The sequence below is a fragment of the Heptranchias perlo genome, chromosome 2 (assembly GCF_035084215.1).
Source record: "Heptranchias perlo isolate sHepPer1 chromosome 2, sHepPer1.hap1, whole genome shotgun sequence".
NCBI lineage: Eukaryota > Metazoa > Chordata > Chondrichthyes > Hexanchiformes > Hexanchidae > Heptranchias > Heptranchias perlo.
In genome coordinates, this window is record NC_090326.1 from 167,886,559 (window position 1) to 167,905,909 (window position 19,351).

Below are 19,351 nucleotides of genomic sequence, written 5' to 3' on the forward strand. Positions count from 1 at the left end.
CAGAGCTTTGCTCCTTCGTCAGGTGAAGTCTTTCACCTGACGAAGGAGGAAAGCTCCAAAATCTTGTGATTTCAAATAAAGCTGTTGGACTACCGACCCTCCCACCACTGGAAACAGTTTCTCCTTATTTACTCTATCAAAACCCCTCATAATTTTGAACACCTGGATTAAATCTCCCCTTAACCTGCTCTGACTTTTTCAATATTTGAAAAGGAAAAATTTGCAGGGCTATGGGGAAAGAGCGAGGGAGTGGGACTAATTGGAGAGCTCTTTCAAAGAGCCGGCACAGGCACGATGGGTGGAATGGCCTCATTCCGTGCTGTATGATAGTATGATTTATTGCCCTTCCCTAGTTACCCTTGATAAAGAGGTGGTGGGCCTTCTTCTTGAACTGCTGTGTGTGATGAAGGTGCTTCCACAATGCTAGCGGTTCGATATAACTGAGTGTCTCACCGGGCCACTTCAGAGGGCAGTTAAGAGTCAATCACATTGGTGTGGGACTAGAGACACAAACAGGCCAGGCCAGGCCAGGCCAGACCAGGCAAGGACGGCAGGTTTCCTTCCCTAAAAGGACATCAGTGAACCAGTGGGTTTTTAACGAAAATCCGACAGCCTCATGGTCACTTTTACTGACACCGGCTTTTTTTATTTCCAGAATTTTTTTTTAAACCATATTTAAACTAATCTCAAACTAATCACGGTGGTGTTACTTTTAAAAGAAACACCTCACCTTCCAGGAACTGATCCAAAGCATGGTTTGTGTTGCAGACGACCAGAATCGGGCTGTGTTCCGTTGTCACATTGTTCTTCTGCCAGAGACTCTGATGGTGTAACAGCAGCTGCACAATCTTCAGCCCGAGGAAGGTCTTTCCTGTTGTGATATCGGCAACCAAACCACAGGTTACATACACACCCAGCACTGGTCCAATGCACTACCTCTAATATCCTGTCAGTCCAACATACACTCGAGTTAGCGTTTAGAACAAGGAAAAGCAGTTAAGCTGTCAGCCTTGACTCAGTGGGTAGCACTCTCTCGCCTCTGAGTTAGAAGGTCATGAGTTCGAGTCCCACTCCGGAGACCTGAGCACATAATCCAGGCTGACACTCCCTGGCGCAGTACTGAGGGAGTGCTGCACTGTCGGAGGCGCCGTCTTTTGGATGAGACGTTAAACCAAGTCCCCGTCTGTCCTCTCATGTGGATGTATAACGGCCACTATTTTTGAAGAAAAGCAGGGGAGTTCCCCCCGGTGTCCTGGGCCAATATTTATCCCTCGACCCACATCACTAAAAACAGATTATCTGGTCATTTATCTCATCGCTGTTTGTGGGATCTTGCTGTGCGCAGATTGGCTGCCGCGTTTCCTACATTACAACAGTGACTACACTTCAAAAAAAAGTACTTCATTGGCTGTAAAGTGCTTTGGGGTGAACTGAGGTCATGAAAGGCGCTGTAGAAATGCTAAATATTAATCTGGTTGGGAAGGGAGTGCCCTATATGGACAGAGGGTGACTGATAGGTCGAATATATCATCCCTCCCATCTGGTGAAAGCATTGAGCAGCCGAGGGGAACAGAACAGGTTCCATAAGATCATAAGAAATCAGAGCAGCAGCAGGCCACACGGCCCCTGGAGCCTGCTCCACCATTCAGGCAGAGCATTCCAGATCATAACAACTCGCTGCGGCAAAATATTTCTCCCCATTTCCCTTCTGGTTCTTTTGGATATTACCTTAAATCTGTGTCCTCTGGTTACCGACCCTCCTGCCAGTGGAAACAGTTTCTCCCTATTTACTCTATCAAAACCAGATCGTGGCTGATCTTCGACCTCAACTCCACTTTCCCGCCCGATCCCCATATCCCGTGATTCCCCTGGAGTCCAAAAATCTATCCATCCCAATAGACTCAATGACTCAGCATCCACAGCCCTCTGGGGAAGAGAATTCCAAAGATTCACAACCCTCTGAGGGAAGAAATTCCTCCTCATCTCAGTCCTAAACAGCCGACCCCTTTATCCTGAGACTACGCCCCCTAGTTCTAGACTCTCCGGCCAGGGGAAACATCCTCTCAGCGTCACTGGTCAGTGTTGAGTTAGCTGATATAGCCAGTCGGGGTGTTACAACTGGCTGCAGCCCACTGGGCTAGGGAGCGAAGAGCTGTCATAGCCCCCAGGCCTGACCGCTAGGCATTAAACCTCAATAGAATGGCACAGAAAATAAATTATCTAACGCTCCCTGGGTTACACAGTCCTCTGCTGTTAGGGTGGTGTGTATGGTGCTATTCTCATGGTGCCATCAAACTATTATGGCTGTTGGCTTTTATGACATCCTCTCCCTCCTAAAATCTACTGGCTTTTAAAACCCAAGCTTGGTGCTACCCTATGGCTAATTCCCAATTCACCTTGTCCAGTCTACTGCTCGTTTCTACCTCGGTGTCTGCACTACGGGCCTTCGCCTTCTCGCCAAAAGGAACTCCCGCCCACAGCCGCTCACTTTGGCCCTGCCGCTCGTCACCAATGTCCGATGCGTTCTCAGTACACACCCAAGCAGGGAAGCATGACCATGTCCACATACCTGTTCCAGGAGGACCCTGGATCAGTGCAAACTCCCGGGTCAGGGCCTTTTGAAGAGCCTTCAGTTGAGATTTGTCAAAGTGCCTCAACCATCGTAGGGACCGGAAGTCTTGTTTAAATGGATCGACCTGATACTTGTTGTTCTTCTCCGCAAAATTGCCCCCTTGTCCCGTGAGGTTATCGCCATGTCCCGTGAGGTCGCCCCCTTGCCCCGTGAGGTCGCCCCCTTGCCCCGTGAGGTCGCCCCCTTGCCCCGTGAGGTCGCCCCCTTGCCCCGTGAGGTCGCCCCCTTGCCCCGTGAGGTCGCCCCCTTGCCCCGTGAGGTCGCCCCCTTGCCCCGTGAGGTCGCCCCTCTGCTTTATGGGATTCATGCTCTTCTCTAGTGGGCCGGTGCCCCTCCCCGTGAGGCTGACGATCTCCTCTCCTGGGTGGAGCTGTTGCTCTGCGATGCTAATAAACTCCTCTGCTGGGCTGAAACTTCTCTCTGATGCTGAGAGATGCTCCTCTTCCACGCTACTGTCACTCTCATCGGCAAGGTGAATATACTCCACTGCAGGCCCCATTCTCTCGCCCGATGGGTCGGCCTCCTCTGCTGCTGCTTCCATTGTCTTTTCTGCTGGGCTCACACTACCCTCAGGTGGACCAAAGGAATCCTCTGTTAGGTGGTCCTGCTCCTCGATCATGTTGACTCGCTCCTCTGCTACGAGAGCCTGCTCCAGTACTGGCTCCTCGACTGGGTAGACTTCATCCCCCGGACAACTCTCCATCTAAAAATAAAGGCAAAAAGTGTCCAGACAAAATGTGAAAAAAAAGACAAACAAGAACTGTTGGAAATAAACAAAGCCGCAAATACTCACACACAGACGCGCGCGCACACACGGATACACGCGCACCACACAGACACGCGCGCGCACACACAGATACACGCGCACCACACAGACACGCGCGCGCACACACAGATACACGCGCGCACCACACAGACACGCGCGCGCACACACAGATACACACGCGCGCACACACAGACACGCGCGCGCCACACAGACAGATACACGCGCGCGCACACACAGACACGCGCGCACCACACAGACAGATACATGCGCGCGCGCACACACAGATACACGCGCGCGCACACACAGATACACGCGCGCACACACAGACACGCGCGCACCACACAGATACACATGCGCGCACACAGATACGCGTGCGCGCACATAGACACGCGCGCGCGCACACAGACACGCGCGCGCACACAGACACGCGCGCGCGCACACAGACACACGCGCGCGCACACAGACACACGCGCGCGCACACAGACACACGCGCGCGCACACAGACACACGCGCGCGCACACACAGATACACGCGCGCGCACACACAGATACACGCGCGCGCACACAGATACACACGCGCGCACACACAGATACACGCGCGCGCACACACAGATACACGCGCGCGCACACACACATACACATGGGAGCCCGGAGTCGAGAGCGAGCGCGGACCTGCGAAAGACCAGGGCGGAACATCGGAGCGTCGGAGCGGGTAAAAAGTGAGGCCCAGGGAGCGAGGAAAAAACCTGAAGTGACGTCAGCACAAGGGACAGAGCTGATTGGTGAGTAGCTGGTGTTTTCTTTAAAATTCTTTAGTTTATTTTTGTTAAATTTAATAAATCGAGGCATGGCTGGGCACCTCAGATCCGTCGAATGCACACCTTGTGCCATGAGGGAACTCCAGGACGGTTCCCGTGTCCTGGACAACCACAGCTGCAGGAAGTGTCGTCAGCTGGAGGAGCTCGAGCTCCGGGTCTCAGACCTTGAGCAGCAGCTGGAGTCACTGCAGAGCATCCGCGAGGCTGAGAGCTACATTTCAGGAGGTGATCACCCCGCAGCTTAAGAGAGAGGAGGCTGAGGGATGATTTAATTGAATCGAAATTATGAGGGGTCTAGATAGAGTGGATAGGGAGGACCTATTTCCCTTAGCGGAGGGGTCAATAACCAGAGGGCATAGATTTAAAGTAATTGGTGGAAGGATTAGAGGGGAGCTGAGGAGAAATGTTTTCCCCCAGAGGGTGGTGGGGGTCTGGAACTCACTGCCTGAAAGGGTGGTAGAGGCAGAAACCCTCAACTCATTTAAAAAGTACCTGGATGTGCACCTGAAGAGCCGTGACCTGCAGGGCTACGGACCAAGTGCGGGGAAGTGGGATTAGGCTGGGGGCTCATTTTCGACAGGCACAGACACGATGGGCCGAATGGCTGCCTTTTATGCCATAAATTTTCTGTTTCGACACGCATATACAGATACACGTGCGCACATGTAGATACGTGTACGCACACAGAGAGGTGCGCACACACAGCTACACGCGCACACACAGATACACGCGCACACACAGATACACGCGCACAGACAGTCACACACACAGGCGTACGTGTATGTACAGACATACACACATACATTTACGCACATACAGATACACGTACACATACATGCACACATGCATACAGTCACACACATACACACACTTACAGATATAGATACACAGACACACACACATACAGACACACACATTACAACAGTGATTACACTTCAAAAGTAATTCACTGGCTGGGAAGAGCTTTGGGACATCCTGAGGATGTGAAAGGTACTTTACAAATTCAGGCTCTTTCTTTCTTAGTTGGGTTTGCAGCCAGGTCAAGATTTTACTGGTCCAGCCGTGGTTTTGATATTTTTTTTCCCAGTTGTTGGTCGATAGTTTAACCAGTCATGTACAGGGTATTACACATTGAAGGCAAGAGAAGGAAAAATGGGCCAGCTTCCAGGCATAATCATTATCCAGGGACCACTGATGGAAAACGCATGCGTGGGGATATAAGGTGAGAACAGAAATACGGGGTGTCTGTGATAACCCATGTAGTTGGATACCTCCCTTACTGAACAATGACCACATGGGTGAGGTGCCAATGGTGACAGGTACTCATGGAATCATGTCCCAGAAAGGAGTTCACAGAATCATACAGGATATATATGGAGGCCATTCGGTCCATCGTTCCTGTGCCGGCCCTTTGAAAGAGCTATCCTATTAGTCCCACTTCCCCTGTGGCCCTGCAGATTTTTCCTTTTCAAGTATTTATCCAATTCACTTTTGAAAATTACTATTGAATCTGCCCTTTTCAGGCAGCGCATTCCAGATCATAAAAAAAAATTCTCCTCATCTCCCCTCTTTATCTTAAATCTGTGTCCTCTGGTTACCGACCCTGCCACCACTGGAATCAGTTTCTCCTTATTTACTCTATCAAAATCCCCCATGATTTTGAACACCTCTAACAAATCTACTCTTAACCTTCTCTGTTCTAAGGAGAACAACCCCACCCTCTCCAGTCTCTCCACATCCCTGGCACCATTCTAGTAAATCTCTTCTACACCATCTCCAAGGCCTTGACATCCTTCCTAAAGTGAGGTGCCCAGAATTGAACACAATACTCCAGCTGAGGCCTAACCAGTGTTTCATAAAGATTTACCATAACGTCCTTGCTTTGTACTCTTATGCCTCTATTAATAAAGCCCAGGCTCCCATATGCTTTATCAACTTGTCCTGCCACTGTCAAATATTTGTGTATGATCTGCAGAGGGAAAGATGCTGCTCCAGGCACTTACATTATAGTTTTTAAAATTCTCATCCTTGTTTTCAAATCCCTCCGTGACCTCGCCCCTCCCTATCTCTGTGACCTCCTCCAGCCCTACAACCCTCCGAGATCTCTGCGCTCCTCCACTTCTGGCCTCTTGAACATCCCCGATTTTAATCGCTCCACCATTGGCGGCTGTGCCTTCAGCTGCCTGGGCCCTGAGCTCTGGAATTCCCTCCCTAAACCTCTCCGCCTCTCTCCCTCTCTCTCCTCCTTTAAAACACTTTTTAAAACCTACCTCTTTGACCAAGCTTTTGGTCACCTGTCCTAATATCTCTTTATGTGGCTCGGTGTCAAATTTTGTTTGATAATCGCTCCTGTGAAGCGACTTGGGACGTTTCACTACGTTAAATGCAAGTTGTTGTAGTCACCTGGCGTAGCGCGAGTCCTACCTCAGCTTCACCCACAGTTCCATCAGCATCATCTCCATTGGCGTTTCTGAGCAACGGCCTCAGATCAAGGCTCACATCCCGTTGCTGGAGATAGGCAGGCGGGTGGACTTTGGCCTTACACTTCACAATGTATCTCTGGAAAGGCACCCGCTGGACGTCCATTTCTTGGAGACCCGTGAGGACATGTTGGTAGGACTCAAAGAAAACCGGCGACTCCACCATGACGAACTTGTGTCGGTAGACGCGCTTGGACAGTTCCGTGTGGCTGACAGAGAACTTGAGCCAAACCAAGCCTCGGGCGAGCAACTGGGCGTCCCATCTCGTCACCGTCGCGAAGAATATCTCATCGCAATCCGTCGCCATGAGACACACCAGGGATCCTTTCATTAATCTCTTGGAAGCCGACCAAAGACCGGGCCGAAACACTCCGGCGTCAAACCGGACCTTGTACGTGATGCCTGCCCACTGGCAGACTGGGTGGAGGACCTGAACTTTTCTGTAAATCTGCAGCTCGCCGGCCTGTCCACAAGCCGGGACAAAATGGCTCCTGGGCGCGAGGCAGGCTGTGAGGCCCTCCCTCAGAGGCTTCACAAAGTCTTCCCGTAAGAGACGGAAGTGGGTGTCCAGGTACGCAAGGTTGCTCTGGTAAGGCCCCCTGATCTTGTTGGGGCGCACCGTGGGGTTCACCAGGCCAAGCATATCCTCGGACCTGGGAAAGATGGAAAGGGCACGGAAGTCAGCGGGCTGCTCTGCGCTGAACAGCCCGCCCTGCGCGAGGCTCGGAGCTCCGGGGAAGGCCTCATTGACAGCACTCTGGAGGTCAAATAGCTGCTTTCTCATCGGCCAGGAAAACTGACAGCCCACGCTCTGAAGCCTTTGAAGCTTGGCGTGCAGCAGGTCCACCGGGACGGAGATGAGGGCTCGAATCCTCCCGGGGAACGCCAGGGTCAGGTGCCGAAGGAACGCGATGACGTTGTCAGTCACGCCTCTGTCGATTTGGCCGTCGCTACCGTTGAGAACGGCTATGGAACAAACCAAGCTCCTCACCAAGAACGAAGACTGGATCACCAATTGGAGAATGGGTAGGATCTCCTCTTTGCAGGAGGCCACTTCTACGGCCGTCTTCAGGCCCTTGATCAGACAATGGACGTCAGGGCCCCTCAAGTCCGTTCCATTGAGTATTTGTCCCAGTTCATCTCTGTGACTCATCAGAAAGGGTAAAACCGACTCCTGCCGATTGTCCACGCGGTTTTCCAGCGAGTCGAGAAACGACGGCGGGGCTGGTGAGAAACTAGGGCCTTGCCTGGGGAATCCATTTCTGACTTGAACTCCACTCACACTGCAAGATAACCGGGCAACTTTCCTGAAGCTGTGCCCAAAGCCATTGTGGGAAGTATCTGGTCTTCTTCGCTTCCTGCCATCCATGTTCGAAATCAGGAGGGGGAATTTCCGACCCTGCGAGATCCAACATTTAAACTTTAGTTCAGTGATTTTATTTTGTGTTATTTATTTAATCGCTCACTATTTTACAGTTTCATCCTTTGTTTTGGAGCCAGCCTTGGGCTCAGTGCTAGCATTCCCACCTCTGAGTCAGGCTCCAGACAGTCCCGGGAAGTGGAGACCGGAGCTCCAGACTGTCCCCGGGGAGCGGAGGCCAGAGCTCCAGACGGTTCCTGGGGAGCGGAGACCGGAGCTCCAGACAGTCCCGGGGAGCGGAGGCCAGAGCTCCAGACTGTCCCCGGGAGCGGAGACCGGAGGTCCAGACTGTCCCGGGAAGTGGAGGCCAGAGCTCCAGACAGTCCCGGGAAGTGGAGACCGGAGCTCCAGACAGTCCCGGGGAGCGGAGACCGGAGCTCCAGACAGTCCCGGGGAGCGGAGACCGGAGCTCCAGACAGTCCCGGGGAGCGGAGACCGGAGCTCCAGACAGTCCCGGGAAGTGGAGACCGGAGCTCCAGACAGTCCCGAGAGCGGAGACCGGAGCTCCAGACAGTCCCCGGGAGCGGCGGCCGGAGCTCCAGACAGTCCCGGGGAGTGGAGACCGGAGCTCCAGACCGTCCCGGGGAGCGGAGGCCGGAGCTCCAGACAGTCCCGGGGAGCGGAGGCCGGAGCTCCAGACAGTCCCGGGGAGCGGAGGCCGGAGCTCCAGACAGTCCCGGGGAGTGGGGACCGGAGCGCCAGACCGTCCCGAGAGCGGAGACCGGAGCTGCAGACAGTCCCGGGGAGCGGAGGCCGGAGCTCCAGACAGTCCCCGGGGAGTGGAGGCCGGAGCTCCAGACAGTCCCGGGGAGTGGGGACCGGAGCGCCAGACCGTCCCGAGAGCGGAGACCGGAGCTCCAGACAGTCCCGGGGAGCGGAGGCCGGAGCTCCAGACAGTCCCCGGGGAGCGGAGGCCGGAGCTCCAGACTGTCCCGAGAGCGGAGACCGGAGCTCCAGACAGTCCCGGGGAGCGGAGGCCGGAGCTCCAGACAGTCCCGGGGAGCGGAGGCCGGAGCTCCAGACAGTCCCCGGGGAGCGGAGACCGGAGCTCCAGACAGTCCCCGGGGAGCGGAGACCGGAGCTCCAGACCGTTCCGGGGAGCGGAGACCGGAGCTCCAGACAGTCCCCGGGAGCGGAGGCCGGAGCTCCAGACAGTCCCGGGGAGCGAAGGCCGGAGCTCCAGACAGTCCCCGGGGAGTGGGGACCGGAGCGCCAGACCGTCCCGAGAGCGGAGACCGGAGCTCCAGACAGTCCCGGGGAGCGGAGACCGGAGCTCCAGACCGTTCCGGGGAGCGGAGACCGGAGCTCCAGACAGTCCCCGGGGAGCGGAGGCCGGAGCTCCAGACAGGCCCGGGGAGCGGAGACCGGAGCTCCAGACAGTCCTGGGGAGCGGAGACCGGAGCTCCAGACAGTCCCGGGGAGCGGAGACCGGAGCTCCAGACCGTTCCGGGGAGCGGAGACCGGAGCTCCAGACAGTCCCCGGGGAGCGGAGGCCGGAGCTCCAGACAGGCCTGGGGAGCGGAGACCGGAGCTCCAGACAGTCCCGGGGAGCGGAGACCGGAGCTCCAGACAGGCCCGGGGAGTGGAGACCGGAGCTCCAGACCGTCCCGAGAGCGGAAACCGGAGCTCCAGACAGTCCCGGGGAGCGGAGACCGGAGCTCCAGACTGTCCTGAGAGCGGAAACCGGAGCTCCAGACTGTCCTGAGAGCGGAAACCGGAGCTCCAGACTGTCCCCGGGGAGCGGAAACCGGAGCTCCAGACTGTCCCCGGGGAGCGGAGACCGGAGCTCCAGACAGTCCCGGGGAGCGGAGACCGGAGCTCCAGACTGTCCTGAGAGCGGAAACCGGAGCTCCAGACTGTCCCGAGAGCGGAAACCGGAGCTCCAGACAGTCCCGGGGAGCGGAAACCGGAGCTCCAGACTGTCCCCAGGGAGTGGAGACCGGAGCTCCAGACAGTCCCGGGGAGCGGAGACCGGAGCTCCAGACTGTTCCGAGAGCGGAAACCGGAGCTCCAGACAGTCCCGGGGAGCGGAAACCGGAGCTCCAGACTGTCCTGAGAGCGGAAACCGGAGCTCCAGACTGTCCCCGGGGAGCGGAGACCGGAGCTCCAGACAGTCCCGGGGAGTGGGGACCGGAGCTCCAGACCGTTCCGGGGAGCGGAGACCGGAGCTCCAGACTGTCCCCAGGGAGTGGAGACCGGAGCTCCAGACAGTCCCGGGGAGCGGAGACCGGAGCTCCAGACAGTCCCCGGGGAGCGGAGGCCGGAGCTCCAGACAGGCCCGGGGAGCGGAGACCGGAGCTCCAGACAGGCCCGGGGAGCGGAGACCGGAGCTCCAGACAGTCCCGGGGAGCAGAGACCGGAGCTCCAGACAGGCCCGGGGAGTGGAGACCGGAGCTCCAGACTGTCCTGAGAGCGGAAACCGGAGCTCCAGACTGTCCCGAGAGCGGAAACCGGAGCTCCAGACAGTCCCGGGGAGTGGAGACCGGAGCTCCAGACTGTCCTGAGAGCGGAAACCGGAGCTCCAGACTGTCCTGAGAGCGGAAACCGGAGCTCCAGACTGTCCCGGGGAGTGGAGACCGGAGCTCCAGACTGTCCCCGGGGAGCGGAGACCGGAGCTCCAGACTGTCCCGGGGAGTGGGGACCGGAGCTCCAGACTGTCCCGGGGAGTGGGGACCGGAGCTCCAGACTGTCCCGGGGAGCGGAAACCGGAGCTCCAGACCGTCCCGGGGAGCGGAGACCGGAGCTCCAGACAGTCCCGGGGAGCGGAGGCCGGAGCTCCAGACAGTCCCGGGGAGCGGAGGCCGGAGCTCCAGACAGTCCCGGGGAGCGGAGGCCGGAGCTCCAGACAGTCCCGGGGAGCGGAAACCGGAGCTCCAGACTGTCCCGAGAGCGGAGACCGGAGCTCCAGACTGTCCCGAGAGCGGAAACCGGAGCTCCAGACTGTCCCCGGGGAGCGGAGACCGGAGCTGCAGACAGTCCCAGGGAGTGGGGACCGGAGCTCCAGACCGTCCCGGGGAGCGGAGACCGGAGCTCCAGACAGTCCCGGGGAGCGGAGGCCGGAGCTCCAGACAGTCCCGGGGAGCAGAAACCGGAGCTCCAGACTGTCCCGAGAGCGGAGACCGGAGCTCCAGACTGTCCCGGGAAGTGGGGACCGGAGCTCCAGACTGTCCCGGGGAGCGGAGACCGGAGCTCCAGACTGTCCCCGGGGAGTGGGGACCGGAGCTCCAGACCGTCCCGGGGAGTGGGGACCGGAGCTCCAGACCGTCCCGGGGAGTGGGGACCGGAGCTCCAGACCGTCCCGGGGAGCGGAGACCGGAGCTCCAGACTGTCCCGAGAGCGGAGACCGGAGCTCCAGACTCATAACTGTGGAACTCTTTACCTCCCTCAGTCTTACCTTTCTTATCAGTGTCAAGAAAGGACACTTCTTAAACGTGTCGACCGTGGCTCAGTGGTAGCACTCTGGCCTCTGAGTCAGAACGTTGCAGGTTTGAGCCCCACTCCAGAGATTTGAGCACATAATCCAGGCTGACACTCGCAGTGCAGTACTGAGGGAGTGCTGCACTGTCGGAGGTGCCGTCTTTCAGATGAGACGTTAAACCGAGGCTCCATCTGCCCTCTCAGGTGGATGTAAAAGATCCCACGGCCACTATTTCGAAGGAGATCGGAGGAGTTCTCCCCCGCTGTCCTGGGCCAATATTTATCCCTCAACCAACGTCACTAAAACAGATTATCTGGTCATTTATCACGTTGCCGTTTGTGGGATCTTGCTGTGCGCAAATTGGCTGCCACGTTTCCTACACTAAAGCAATGACCACACTTCAAAAGTACTTCATTGGTTGTAAAGTGCTTTGGGACGTCCTGAAAGGCACTGTAGAAATGCAAATTCTTTCTGTCTTTTCTTCAACAGCCTAAAGACTTTTCAGCCCCAACCTTGGTATCACCAATTTCTTGACATACCTCATCTTATCTCCCAAACTTCTCGAAATCAGTGGTAGTCCTGCACTATGGGCCTTGATCCTTCACCCAACTTTCTCAACAAAGAATAAGGAATGACTGGGGCTTCCTGTGGGTTTAGGGTTGCCAACACTCCTGGATTGCCCTGGAGTCTCCAGGAATTAAAGATAATCTCTAGGACACTGCTGTGAGCAAATCCAGGAGAGAAAAATTATAGGGGCATGAAAAATGAAGTGTTTTAAAAAAAACATTTGTTTACTAGTTATAAAAATATTGGACATGGTAAAATTACAGCACAGAAGGAGGCCATTCAGCCCACTGCTTCTGTGCCAGTACTGGCTCTTCAAATGGCTGTTTGACTGACAGTCAAGAATCATCCAAACATGGAACAAACAGTCCGATTGGCTGAAGGAATGCGGGGCACCGTGAGGATGGACATGTCGGGCGGCCAATGGCGAGAGTGTGTGGGGGGGGGGCGGGGCTGTTGGAGGCAGGAGGTCATGTGACGAAGCCTCCAGGAATACGTCCAACCAGAGTCGACGACCCGATCAGTGATGTTACCAGTGTGATGGCACCATCACAAGATTCACTGCCTGAACAGGTTTCACATGGCTGTTGTCACTCGACTCATTCCAAAGAAATTAAAACGTGGTAATATGAATTTTTAAAACTTCCAGGAAACTCCTGATCGGATCCTGCCCCGGGGGGTTCAGTTAGCCTTTTGTCCCTCTCTCCTCTCTCAGGCCCAGGTATTATTGTCAGAGCTTGTGCCTTGGGTGATTGGTACAGCCTCTTCAATTCTTGGTAGCTCTCTACTCCTTCTCCCGCTACAGCAATAAGCAAAGTCCGCCTACGCCCCCCAATCCCCCCCCCGACTGTGAGGGTCAATGCGCACAGAGAATGAAAGAACAAGAAAGATGGACAGAACTTAAGAGGGAGAGAGAGAGAGAGAAGGGGGGTTGATTAAAAAGTGGGAAATGTAATGTAACATAATTTAAAAAGGAAATGGATGGGTTTTTGAAAAGGAAGAACAGAAAGGTATTTGGGGAAAGGGGAAAGAAATGGAATTTGGGTCAATAACTCCATTTGAAGAGCCAGTACTGGCGCAGAAGCAGTGGGCTGAATGGCCTCCTTCTGTGCTGTAATTTCTGTGTTGCATTTGACATTATGCACTGGAATGGGCTGCCTGAAAGGGCGGTGGAAGCAGATTCGATAGTAACTTTCAAAAAGGGAATTGGAGAAATACTTGAAAAGGAGAAATTTGCAGGGCTGTGGGGAAAGAGCAGGGCGGGGGGGGGGGGGGGGGTAGTGGGACTAATTGGATAGCTCTTTCAAAGAGCCGGCACAGGCACGAAGGGCCGAATGGCCTCCTCCTGTGCTGTATGATTCTATGATTTTCCCTGCCATCGCCAGGTGTTAACGAGGCGGTAACGGCCTCGAGATGGGAGCAACGGACTTACCGCCCTGGTCACACCGGTGATGTGGCCGGCTACACTTTGAAAGGGGCCGACTGCCAGGTGTCCAAAGTGCCCGCCTGTTTCAAGCCATAGGTCCCTTTTAATTTGGAAGGAGGGAGTTTTATGACAACGACAACTTGCATTTATTTCGCGCCTTTAACATGGTGAAACGTCCCAGGGTGCTTCACAGGAGCGATCATCAAACAAAACATGACACCGAGCCACATAAGGAGATATTAGGACAGGTGGCCAAAAGCTTGGTCAAAGAGGTAGGTTTTAAGGAGCGTCTTAAAGGAGGAGAGAGAGAGGGGGAGAGGTTTAGGGAGGGAATTCCAGAGTTTAGGGCCGAGGCAGCTGAAGGCACGGCCGCCAATGGTGGAGCGATTAAAATAGGGGATGCGCAAGAGGTCAGAATTGGAGGAGCGCAGAGATCTCGGAGGGTTGTAGGGCTGGAGGAGGTAGGGAGGGGTGAGGACATGGAGGGATTTGAAAACAAGGATGAGAATTTTAAAATCGAGGCGTTCCCGGACCGGGGGCCAATGTAGGTCAGTACATTGTACTTTAATACCTGTTCTACAGCAGGAGGGAAGTTTTTTCTTTGAACTGGCAATTTCAAATCTTACTGATGAAATCCTAGCTGAAGTATTGGAAGGTAAACAAATTGCAGTGGATGCCATAGTGATGTAGTTGATCTATGCAGACTGACACACGCCCATTGGAAACTCCCGTGCAGTCTGCAAAAACAACAATAACGAGCCACCCAACAGGAAGAGTTGCCAACCCTCCTTGAGGATTAATCTCCTGGACTCCCGGGAGAAACATCATTGGGGAATTAAATAAAATTGTGGGTTTTTTCCCCCATTTTCTTGGAACACTTTCATTTATTAGTTATAAAAATATTGGAGATGGGGAGAAAAAACAGTTTCACCAACAGTCAAGATTAATCCAATTGGGTAACAAAGAGTCTGTTCCCTTTCCGATTGGCTGTGGGAAGGCGGTCTGCCTGGAGTACGGACCAATGGCGGGAGTGTGGAGGCGGGGCAGTTCAAGGTGGGCGGTCATGTGATGAAATCCCCACAATTACACCCAACCAGAGTTGGCAACCCTCCAAACCAGAGTGATCTGAACACTGGACACTGAACCCACTCCCCCAACCACCCACACAATGTCCTTCTCTCTCCCCCACCCACCCCCCTGCACCCCAGCCCGCCACGCCCTCCCCCCCCACCACAAGATGATTTTTCAAAGGGTTTCACAAGACGTTTTAAAAGTGTTGCAAAAATAACCTGCACCCCTTCTTCCTCCCTCACCACCACAAACATAATTGAGCAATCTAAGTACGTCACTGTAAGCAATAATTTGGAACATGCATGTGTCAAGCTCCTGCTCGCCCCAATAACCTCATCCCTCACTGAGCAGCATTTCTACCAACTCCGCACTGGCTGACCTCCACCAAACCCCTTACCCCTTCTTAAATAAGAAATGTGTGAGAAAAACAACATTAGACAGAAGGACAGGTTCGGGTGTGTGGCCCAAATAAGCGTTCTTTATACAAACGCACGGAGTGTAAGGAACAAATTGAATGAATTCCAGGCGCAAATTCAACTTAGAGAGTATGACATGGGAGCCATTGCTGAGTCATGGCCGCAAAGACGGTCAGGACTGGGAACGCAATATACCAGGTTATAAGGTCTATAGGAAGGGTAGGTAAAGCGGGAGGAGTAGCCTCAGTGATTAAAGATGAAATAATTTCAATGATGAGAGGATATAATGAGAGGTAAGCAGGCAGTGGAGACTTTATGAGTAGAATTAAGAAATAGAAAAGGATTTAAGACTGTAGTGGGAGTTGTGTATAGGACCCCTGGTAGCAGCTGCGAAGTGGCAGACTGGATAAATGCAGAGATTAGACAAGCACGTACCAAAGGCAGCGTGGTTTTAATGGGGGGGTTTTAACTTTCATATAGATTGGGATAACCAGACGTGCTCATGTCAGAAAGGCAGCGAATTTCTTGAGTGTGTTGCTTTCTGCAACAATATCATAGAATCATAGAAAGGTTACAGCATGGAAGGAGGCCATTCGGCCCATCGAGTCCGTGCCAACTCTATGCAAGAGCAATCCAGCTAGTCCCACTCCCCCGCCCTATCCCCGTAGCCCTGCACATTTTTTTGTTTCAAGTACTTATCCAGTTCCCTTTTGAAGGCCATGATTGACTGCCTCTATCACCCCCTCGGGCAGTGCATTCCAGATCCTAACCACTCGCTGTGTAAAAAAGTTTTTCCTCATGTCACCTTTGGTTCTTTTCCAATCACCTTAAATCTATGCCCTCTGGTTCTTGACCCTTCCGCCAATGGGAACAGTTTCTCCCCATGTCCTAGAACATAAGAAATAGGAGCAGGAGTAGACCATATGGCCCCTCAAGCCTGCTCCGCCATTCAATAAGATCATGGTTGATCTTCAAACTCAACTCCACTTTCCCGCCCGATCCCCATATCCCTTGATTCCCTTAGAGTCCAAAAATCTATTGACCTCAGCCTTGAATATATTCAATGACTCAGCATCCACAGCCTTGTCAGGTAGAGAATTCCAAAGATTCACAACTCTCCGAGTGAAGAAATTCCTCCTCATCTCAGTCTTAAATAGCCGACCCCTCATCCTGAGACTATGCCCCCTAGTTCTAGACTCTCCAGCCGGGGGAAACAATCTCTCAGCATCTACCCTGTCAAGTCCCCTCAGAATCTTATATGTTTCAATGAGATCACCTCTCATTCTTCTAAACTCCAGAGAGTATAGGCCCATTCTACTCAACCTCTCCTCATAGGTCAACCCTCTCATCCCAGGAATTAAACTATTATTGACCTGGTTAGGAAATTGGCTGAGCGGCAGGAGGCAGAGAGTAGGAATAATGGGCAGGTACTCAAATTGGCAGGATGTGATGACTAGTGGAGTCCCACGGGGATCTGTGTTGGGGCCTCAACTATTCACTGTATTTATTAATGACTTAGATGATGGGATAGAAAGCCACATATCCAGATTTGCTGATGATACAAAGATAGGCAGCATTGCAAGCAGTGTAGATGGAAGCATAAAATTACAGAGATATTAATAGATTAAGTGAATGGGCAAAACTGTAGCAAATGGATTTCAGTGTAGGTAAGTGTGAGGTCATAGAAACATAGAAAATAGGAGCAAGAGTAGGCCATTCAGACCTTGTGATCATGGCTGATCGTCTAACTCAGTACCCTGTTCCCGCTTTTTCCCCATATCCCTTGATCCCTTTAGCATTAAGAAATATATCTATCTCCTTCTTGAATACATCTAATGACTTGGCCTCCACTGCCTTCTGTGGTAGAGAATTCCACAGGTTCACCACCCTCTGAGTGAAGAAATTTCTCCTCATCTCGGTTCTAAATGGCATACCCCGTATCCTGAGACTGTGACCCCTGGTTCTGGACTCCTTGGCCATCGGGAACATCCTCCCTGCATCTAGTCTGTCTGGTCCTGTTAGAATTTTATATGTTTCAATGAGATCACCTCTCATTCTTCGAAACTCTAGTGAATATAGGCCTAGTCGACCCAATCTCTCCTCATACGTCAGTCCCGCCATCCCAGGAATCAGTCTGGTAAACCTTTGTTGCACTCCCTCCATGGCAAGGACATCCTTCCCCAGATAAGGAGACCAAAACTGCACACAATACTCCAGGTATGGTCTCACCAAGGCCCTGTATAACTGCAGTAAGATGGTAGTGGTTGTTGGAGGCCAATCATCTCAGCCCCAGGACATTGCTGCAGGAGTTCCTCAGGGCAGTGTCCTAGGCCCAACCATCTTCAGCTGCTTCATCAATGACCTTCCCTCCATCATAAGGTCAGAAATGGGGATGTTCACTGATGACTGCACAGTGTTCAGTTCCATTCGCAACCCCTCAAATAATGAAGCAGTCCGAGCCCGCATGCAGCCAGACCTGGACAACATCCAGGCTTGGGCTGATAAGTGGCAAGTAACATTCGTGCCAGACAAGTGCCAGGCAATGACCATCTCCAACAAGAGAGAGTCTAACCACCTCCCCTTGACATTCAACGGCATTACCATTGCCGAATCCCCCACCATCAACATCCTGGGGGTCACCATTGACCAGAAATTTAACTGGACCAGCCATATAAATACTGTGGCTACGAGAACAGGTCAGAGGCTGGGTATTCTGCGGCGAGTGACTCACCTCCTGACTCCCCAAAGCCTTTCCACCATCTACAAGGCACAAGTCAGGAGTGTGATGGAATACTCTCCACTTGCTTGGATGAGTGCAGCTCCAACAACACTCAAGAAGCTCGACACCATCCAAGATAAAGCAGCCCGCTTGATTGGCACCCCATCCACCACCCTAAACATTCACTACCTTCACCACTGGCGCACTGTGGCTGCAGTGTGTACCATCCACAGGATGCACTGCAGCAACTCGCCAAGGCTTCTTCGACAGCACCTCCCAAATCCGCGACCTCTACCACCTAGAAGGACAAGAGCAGCAGGCACATGGGAACAATACCACCTCACGTTCCCCTCCAAGTCACACACCATCCCAACTTGGAAATATATCGCCGTTCCTTCATTGTCGCTGGGTCAAAATCCTGGAACTCCCTGCCTAACAGCACTGTGGGAGAACCGTCACCACACGGACTGCAGCGGTTCAAGAAGGCGGCTCACCACCACCTTCTCAAGGGCAATTAGGGATGGGCAATAAATGCTGGCCTCACCAGCGACGCCCACATCCCGTGAACGAATTAAAAAAAAGTAAGATATCCCTGCTCCTGTACTCAAATCCTCTTGCAATGAAGGTCAACATACCATTCGCCTTCCTAACTGCTTGTTGCACCTGAATGCTCGCTTTCAGTGACTGGTGTACAAGGACACCCAGGTCTCGTTGCACCTCCCCTTTTCCCAATCTATCACCATTCAGATAATAATCTGCCTTTCTGTTTTTACATCCAAAGTGGATAACCTCACATTTATCCATGTTATACTGCATCTGCCATGTTCTTGCCCACTCACCTAACTTGGCTAAATCACATTGGAGCCTCTTTGCATCCTCCTCACAGCTCACATTCCACCCCAGCTTTGTGTCGTCTGCAAACTTGGAAATGTTACATTTAGTTCCCTCATCCAAATCATTGATATATATTGTGAATAGCTGAGGCCCAAGCACTGATCCCTGCGGTACCCCACTAGTCACTGCCTGCCAGCGGAAAAAGACCCGTTTATTCCTACTCTGTTTCCTGTCTGTCAACCAATTCTCAATCCATGCCAGTATATTCCCCCCAATCCCATGTGCTTTAATTTTGCACACTAACCTCTTGTGTGGGACCTTATCAAAAGCCTTCTGAAAATCCAAGTATACCACATCCACTGGTTCTCCCCTATCTATTCTGCTTGTTACATCCTCAAAAAACGCCAATAGATTTGTTAAGCATGATTTCCCTTTCATAAACCCATGCTGACTTTGTCCAATCCCGTTAATGCCCTCCAAGTGTTCTGTTATCACATCTTTTATAACAGACTCTAGCATTTTCCCCACTACTGATGTTAGGCTAACTGGTCTGTAATTCCCTGTTTTTTCTCTCCCTCCTTTTTTAAACATTTGCCACCCTCCAATCTGTAGGAACTGTTCCAGAGTCTATAGAATTTTGGAAGATGATCACCAATGCATCCACTATTTCCAGGGCCACTTCCTTTAATACTCTGGGATGTAGATTATCAGGCCCCGGGGATTTGTCAGCTGAGAGGAGCCGAGCCGAGCGGAGGGAGCGTCCGATAAAAGGCGGGATTTCAGAGCGC

At 53.1% G+C, this 19,351-nt stretch overlaps 1 protein-coding gene across 1 annotated transcript in view; it reads right to left on the reverse strand.

Annotated features, from left to right (window-relative positions):
• The window catches only part of LOC137332557 (NFX1-type zinc finger-containing protein 1-like), a 102,851-nt gene that overhangs the window by 75,306 nt on the left and 8,194 nt on the right, over positions 1–19,351 (reverse strand). The window contains exons 2-4 of the mRNA XM_067996479.1: positions 6,640–8,094; positions 2,570–3,335; positions 731–871 (exon numbers count right to left, since the gene is read on the reverse strand). Coding sequence (XP_067852580.1) covers positions 731–871; positions 2,570–3,335; positions 6,640–8,064 — 2,332 coding nt within the window. The 5' untranslated portion in view covers positions 8,065–8,094. The remainder of the gene's footprint in view (positions 1–730; positions 872–2,569; positions 3,336–6,639; positions 8,095–19,351) is intronic.